General features: G+C 32.8%; 1 protein-coding gene across 1 annotated transcript; it reads right to left on the bottom strand.

Annotated features, from left to right (window-relative positions):
* Positions 1-946: 946 nt before the first annotated feature.
* Positions 947-4,031, bottom strand: LOC107922242 (CTL-like protein DDB_G0288717). Its single transcript, XM_016852162.2, has 3 exons — positions 2,677-4,031; positions 1,474-1,819; positions 947-1,390 (listed from the first exon to the last, which is right to left on the bottom strand). Exons 1-3 carry the CDS (start codon positions 3,747-3,749, stop codon positions 1,130-1,132), a joined length of 1,680 nt encoding a protein of 559 aa, XP_016707651.2. The 5' UTR covers positions 3,750-4,031; the 3' UTR covers positions 947-1,129.
* Positions 4,032-7,848: the final 3,817 nt, after the last annotated feature.

Genomic DNA, 7,848 nt, shown 5'->3' with positions numbered 1-7,848 from the left:
GCGACGTGGGCAGTTGCTGCGGCGCCGATTTGCTTCAATCTGCTTAGGGTTTCTTTGACTGTTATGGGTTTGGGCTTTAGGTTGGGCTGATGTAATTATTTTTTAGGGTCTGTTGTAATTGGGTTAATGGATATTTTCGTTTTTTTGTTTTTTATTTGATTTGGGCCCCGGGCAAAAAAATTGGGTATTACAAGCACCACAGATAAGACTAATGGCATCAGTTTGAGTTTGAAATCGTTGTTTCGCATCCATTCCGAGTTATCAATGCATATCTTAGTCGCCTGATTAAAACCCATAAACACCATAATTTTGAGGAACTAAAAGATGAAAAGGGTAAAGGAACAGATGATTGAAGAAGGGGATCAAGGAGGAACCTTTAGCATTGCTTTACCTTGAGCACCATTGTTTGTGAATTCGAAGATAGAAGAAAACACGGAGATTTCACTATTATGTACTCCTTGATTTGAGTTTTAGTGCACTCCCCCCTGTTTGTGTTTATTCCGGTGACAAATTTAAGTGCCCAACACTTAACTTCTCACTTTTACCAATACACCCCTCTTGCTAGTTTTACCGCTTCATCACTTCAACTAATAATTTTTTCACTAATTTATTAATAAAATTTCAATTTCTTCACTTAAATCAGTAATTTTTTCATTAAATTATTAATAAATTAATCATTGAACTATTTAAAAATTTTCATTTTAGAAATTTAAAGTCTGACTACTAACGAACTCCAAACAACGATTCAATGGATAAATATACGTTTCAAACTCCTTATCCCTTTAATACATGCATAAAAAAGGCAATGATGATCATAAAATGAATTCAACTTCTACCAAGATGAGTCTTTCTTTTCACTATTTAGTAGCCAATTTTGATTAAAAACATACTCTCTCTTGTATGAAGTTAAAAAGAGTGAAAAACAAACAGGTGTTTTCCCCATCACTTAAAAAAACAGTTAGATCTTTATTGAACAAGCCTAAAAAGAAGTGTACAATGCAACAATTTGAATGTGATGATGGTATGCACAAATTTGCCAATAGGCAGTTAACAACCCCATACAGACACCAAAACCAAATGACAAATCAACAACACATTATTTTGAAGTTACAAACATACAAGGACATGTCTATACATCAAGTGTTCTAGATGGGTAGGATGATCGACTGTTCCTACTGATTGGTAACTGAAAGTAAACATCATGAACCTCATGCTTGTACACTTCCCCTCTATCTTTATCGATTGCATAGCAGATGTAAACAGTGTCGATCACATTGTCCAACACATGGACGAAGAATCCCAGTACCAGGATTAGCAGCACCCACGCAAGAGCTGCGACGGTGTACATGTTAACCCCTAGATCACTAACACCCTTTAAGATCGCACAGACCTGCATTTTAGGAATGTGATTGTCAGGTAATTCAAGTAAATGAAGGGGGAGAAGGATAAGAAGGAAGTGTATCGGAGACTCACTGCAATTGCATAAACTGATGAAAGGACAAAAATAACTCCTGCTAATAAACGAGTTGATACGGTCTCCACAAAAACAGCAGAGAGTAGGTTACGTCTTAGAAGCTCATATGTCATCCTCGCAGAGGTGCAATATGCCTCGCCAGTTATTGCAGCAAAGTTGATTGTGAACTTGTTAAGAAAGTCTATCGCAGACATTAGGGCATTAACACAACACCGCAGAACAAGATTCACTATCCCAGGAACATCTTCTTCTCTTGCACTATCAACAGCAGCACGCACCACTCGAACAACAAAGACAAGTAATCCAGATAGACAGATGGTGCCAGAAGAAGGACCAAATGCATTTCTGCACGTTTTTAGAACCAAAAGGGTTAGAAACGTTAAATTTAACTATTCTGATAATCAATAGACACGAGGGATGCCTTGAAAGTATGTCCATTTCGATTATCAGTGTTGCAGATATTTCATTAAGACATCTTTCAGAAATTACCTTACCAACATTAGGAAATAGTGTCCTGGCTAGTCGAAAAGAAGCTAAAAGGCAGCCTAATCTCAATCAAAAAGGACCTAATCTTAGAAAAGAAGTCAACATGCTGTATTTTGGCATGGCAATTTCAACAAAGAAACTAGAGAAGTAGCTCTCTTTTCATGGCAATCTAGCCCTCTATAGAGATGCATAAAGGAACTAAATGAATTTCATATACTAACATAAAAGTCCATTCCAAGAAACACCAGGAGGAGAGGAACACACTCTGAGTTGTTGTTAGGAACAAGATCGTTGACCATTCTTCACTCCATTCAATCAAATGCAAAACAATGTTGTCAAATTGAATCCACAAGTCCAAACCAAAGTGAATTATCACGATTGTGATCTTCCATACTCAAGTACAAATACTATACTCATATACATCATGCAGCTATCAACCATACTAAAATCGATGTTATCAACTATGTGCCATTACAATTATCCTAAGCTTTATCACCAAGATCATAATCTTTGATAATTAATCTATTTAAACAGTCAGGTATTCATAATGTAAGCATGCATCCAAAGTTCAAAGCAGCCACTCAGAAACACAAAAATATAAGTTCCAATTCAAGCTTAGTTTGAACTACCCTCACAAAGAAGCACAAATCATCTATAATAATATATTGAAATGCAAAGATCTTTATTCAGAAAAGCTAAAAACAGTAGCAAGTTACCTCAAAGATCTCCTTATGCTCCGGTGAGGTTTCGTATCATCTTTGGAGAAGTACCACTGAGCAATGGTGCCACTGGTAACATAAACCTGAGCTTCCACCATACTGGTCAAGGACCACAACATTGTCAAAATAGCCAATGTAAAATAAGCAGGCACCCAGCTATCTTGTTTCCAAACACAAGTATACTCCCCATTCGATTCTTTAGCCACAATTTTCCCATTAAACCTAGAAAACACCAAGAACACAACAATTGACGCATAATAAGCCAACAATCCAACGGTCAACAACGGTATCACCAAAAACAACCCTAAATTCCTCGAAAGCGCATCGGAAGCAACCCCGATAATCCTCACAGTCAACTCGATCCGATGCCAATTAGCCACAATGATCCAAACAATAACCCCAACTATTAACAAAATGAAAATAAGCACCAGAATTCTATAGACCAAAGGGAAAGCATCACTACAAGAAGAGCTCAAGGTACAAGCAACGAACCAATAAACATCAAAGAAAACCGGCATGATTATAAAGAAAGGAAGCAAGACATAAACGATCTGCTTGGTGTAGTGTTTGAGTAATAAAAGCAAAAGCAAACATATGGGTACACTTAAAACTGAAGTTATCACAAGGGTCCATACTAAATACGTCCAAAGACTGGAACTTGACAACGCAAAAAATGAAGTTTCAGAGACCCATAATTGACTTGATAAAAAGGAAGTATCTTGAACGCACGAAGTGGAATTGGAATCGTAGGTGAAGGCCGAAACGTTGGAGTAGTTGCCGTTTCGATGGAAGATTGAGAAAATACCGAAAGCGAAAGTGCAGAGGACGAAGAGAAGGAAGAGGATGAGGAAAGGGAGGTCTTTGAAAGGTCTGGGCCCGTAATTGAAAGAGATCTGGAGGGACTGAGTTGGGTCGGATTCGGAGGGGCCGGATTGAGGTGGTTCTTCGATTGGAGGAGATGGGTAGGCAGAGCCGGTGGTGGGTTTGAAGAGGAGAGGTTCGGTGGAGGAAGCGGCGTCGTATAGAGATGTGGGTTTGGAAGTGGTGGTATCTTCTTCCGTGCTGCCCATCGCAGCGACGAATCAAGGGACGGAGAAAACAAAACAACCGTGGGGAGAGACGTTTTATCTGATTAGCAAGAAGAAATTTTAGGACTTTGGCTTTCAATAATTATTGTTTTGTTCGTTTTAGTACTTTTTGGGGGGATTTATTTAATTTTAAATTTATTTGGGGGTTTTTGTTTGACTGTTTGTTCATGGAATGGAAGCCGAATTACTAAACTGAGAGCTGGAGAAGAAGATGAGTGGGTTTGGACCGTTTGGTCGTGGTGGAACGGAACTGTTGAAGTGCCACGTGGAACTATTCATTACTAAAATAAATATGAGATAAGTCCATTATTTTCGGGTGAACTATTACTTAAAAATGTCAAAGAAATATAGTTTTTTTTAAATAATTATAATTAAATTTCAATAATATATTTTTAATTATTAGAAAAACACTAAGTGAATTTAACAAGTGTACATAATGAAGTAGTTGGAGTTGATGACCACGATTCATGGTATCAAAAAGCAACAACAAAGGCGTTCAATCCATTTTTGTTTTTTCATCTTGTTAATTTTAGTATTAAAGTGGTAATTTATGACAGATTTTGTCACTCTTAGATCAATCCTTTTTTTCTTGTGATCTAAGGGAAAGATTATACCTACTTGGTGATTTACCATAACATAAAATTATCTTTACTTAATACATTATCAAATATATTATATTTTTTATTTCATTTATTTAACTCAAATATAAAATCTTATTATTTAAAGTATGAAAAATATTATTACACAAAATGTTATATTTTCTCAACTAAAAGTAGTACGACAAAATGTTATAGAGTAGACATGCTAAATTTTCTCAACTAATAATAATTAAGTTATCATTATCGGTTGTAAAGAATATAGTTTTATATATATTTGATTCTCTAATTTTATAAAAAAAATTATTTTAGTATTTTATTTAATTTTGACCTAATTGCATAAAATACCCTCAACGTTTATAGATTTTTAGGTTTGGGCCCTTAATCCCTTTTTTTATTGACATCCTCAATATTACGATTTTTTAAAAATTAGTCTAATTTTAACGGTAAACGTGAGTTAACCGTCAATCAAATGACAAGTTAACGAAATAACCTATGTGTCATGTCACATTAGCACAATGTTATAGATGACATCATCAAAACAATTTTCTTTCCCATATTCTTTCTTTCTCTCTTCCCTTCTCATTGTTGCTCCAATAAAACATTTTTTTCTCAACGTTTTCCCAAATTTTCTCTCTTTCCAAACACCCAAATTCAAATTGAAAATACATATTTCAAAAAATAAAGAATAGAAATTAATAAATTACAAAAGATGATTAAACTCACACAAAATTATTTTTGAAACAAACAAAGAAATGGCAGACTCAATCTTAAAAAAATGAAAAAGGAAACATTAACGTTGAAGTAGTAGAACAAGAAAAGTTTCATTGTCTTTCTCTGTTCAGTCTCTGTGATTAACTTGTGAGCTAACTGAATTTAACTCAAGAGAGAAAAAGAATGAATCAGGAAGCGTTTATTTATAGCTTCATTGCTCGAGGAACAACGATCTTGGCTGAATACACTGAGTTCACTAGGAATTTCCCAGCAATCGCAGCTTAGTGTTTGCAGAAACTCACTTCTTCCAACAACAAGTTTACTTACAATTGTGATCACCATTCCTTTAATTTTCTTGATGAAGATGATTATGGTAATTCCCAGAACTTTGATCTTTTTCTTTCTTTCTCTGTTTTTTTTCCAGAAACAAATAGGATTGTGGAAGGTTTAAAAGCTGAATTTTGGAGGTTAAAGTTGATAGATCTAGCTCAATTAGTATAAAATGGGATGTGGAATTTGCTGAATTTTTGTTAAAACACTAGAAAGTTAGCTTCTTTTTGTTGTAGGGATTCGTTTTATTCCATTTGGCTGGTGAGAAACTGAAGAAAATGGTGGTGTGCATATAAATATAAATATATATGTATCTATATTATGTTTTAATGGATTTCATTAGTTTGCATGCTCTTTTGGATGTTTGTTATATGCCATTTTATTAATAAAGATGTGTTGATTAGAAAAAAAAACTAATAACTCATGGAGGCGTTGAGAAAATCTGGAAAGAGAGAAAAACACTAAAGATGTGTTTGGAAAGAGACAAAATCTGGGAAAGCGTTGAAAAAACATGTTTTATTGTAACAACAGTTAAAGGGGAAGAGAGAAAGAAAGAAAATGAAAAAAAATGAAAAAAAAATTGTTTTGAAGACATCATCTATGACATTGTGCTTATGTGGCATACTACATAGGCTATGTCAAAAAAAATCGTAACATTGAAGGTGCCAATTAAAAAAGGTTAAGGGCTCAAACCCAAAAACCCATAAACGTTGAGGGCATTTTATGCAATTATGCCTTTAATTTTTCACTTCTTTTAGCCCTTGAACTTGTTTTGTTTGCCAAAATCACCTCAAAATGGATGAAAAAATTAACATTTGTTAATTTTGTTGATATGACATACATATGTATGTCACGACATCAATAGTTAATTATTATTTTTAGAATTAAAAATATATATTTTAATCATTTTTATACTTTTTAATAATGTTAATAATTTATTTTTTAGTTTTTATAATTTTTTTCTGAATTTTTGAATATTTAAAAATTAGTTAATTGCATGTGCCATCCACGTATATGTCACGTCAATAAAGTTAACATACGTTAATTTTTCCATCTATTTTGGGGTGATTTGACAAACAATACAAGTTCAATGGCTAAAAGAGACGCAAAATTAAGTGAAGGACTAATTTTTTTTTGTAAAGTTGGAGGGCCAAATAAATTATTTGTCTTGAGATGTCAAAATTAAATTTGTATTTTATGATTAAAACAAAATATTTATGCCTTGTTTGGTTACTAGTATAATAACATGAAATTTTTTTTATTACCTATGTATTATAATAGTTAGACATAAACTCGAAACTAGAAGCTAGAAAAATATGTAAAAGCTTTAGTAAAAAGTAAGATATCTTCAAAATAAGCGATTTTTTTCTTCTCTTTACTAAAATGAAGGCATGTGGATAGCTAAATATTATCAAATGAATTAATTTATTGTTAATTTATACACTAAAACATGCGTAACAAATAATACTCCAATATAATATGTGATGACAAAATGCAAAATGAATTATTTATTAAATTTTAATTTGATAAAAATTAAAAAAAAGGAAAAGGAATGAGAGTAAATAAATGAGTTGCACGTACATGAATCAAATTCCCATCTTAAATTAAAAGTAAGAACATTGCATATATTAATTAAAGTGATACACTAAGTGTTATACTTTTTAAAAAATGAATAATCAAGTCCCTCCATGAAAATCACACCAATGTTAAAAACACATAACTTTAAAAAAAATGCTAAAAATACATTGATTGAGCCCTTTGACTAATGATTTCCATCATTGAACTTAATGCGTTGATAAGGTTTTTAACAACTGTTGAATTAGTTGTCATGATGTTGGCGTGTTGATCCATGTTACAAAAAAAAAAAAAGAATCAAGAAATATAAAATTATTTGAAATATTTAAGTTCGAAATCAATCTAAACAAATGAGCTCCAAGTGTGCTTGAGTTTGGGCATCTATTTATTTATATTCATTTTGGATATAATTTTTTTCATTATAAAAAGTTTAAAAAATATTTAAAAAAATGTAAAAAAAAATAAGGAATGGTCGTTTTTATGAGTTAATAAAACCTAAAACTTTGGTGATGAAATTTGAGCCCATGACGTCATCAAAAAATTTATATTTTCTATCTAGACTAAAAAAATTTATTATTATGAGTTTCATGTGACACGTCAAACCCGACCATAACGAACCGACCCGACCCGAATCTAAAGCAACACATTAGCCACCGAAGTGATTCTCCAGCACAAAACCACCCCAAAACACACCTCAATCTTATAACACCTTAATTCTAACTAATAACTGTCTAATCTTATTGCAGAAGTGATTTGTGAACCATTTTAAAACTATTTTAAGGATTTAACTCTAAGGGTATTTTAGTCATGTTACCACTTAAAACTACATGATCCCGATTTTAATTCTAAATGATTACCAACTTCCT

The sequence above is a fragment of the Gossypium hirsutum genome, chromosome D01 (genome assembly GCF_007990345.1).
Source record: "Gossypium hirsutum isolate 1008001.06 chromosome D01, Gossypium_hirsutum_v2.1, whole genome shotgun sequence".
Classification (NCBI taxonomy): Eukaryota; Viridiplantae; Streptophyta; class Magnoliopsida; order Malvales; family Malvaceae; genus Gossypium; species Gossypium hirsutum.
Note: the sequence above shows the minus strand (reverse complement) of the source record. Positions and strands in the feature narration are given on the sequence as shown.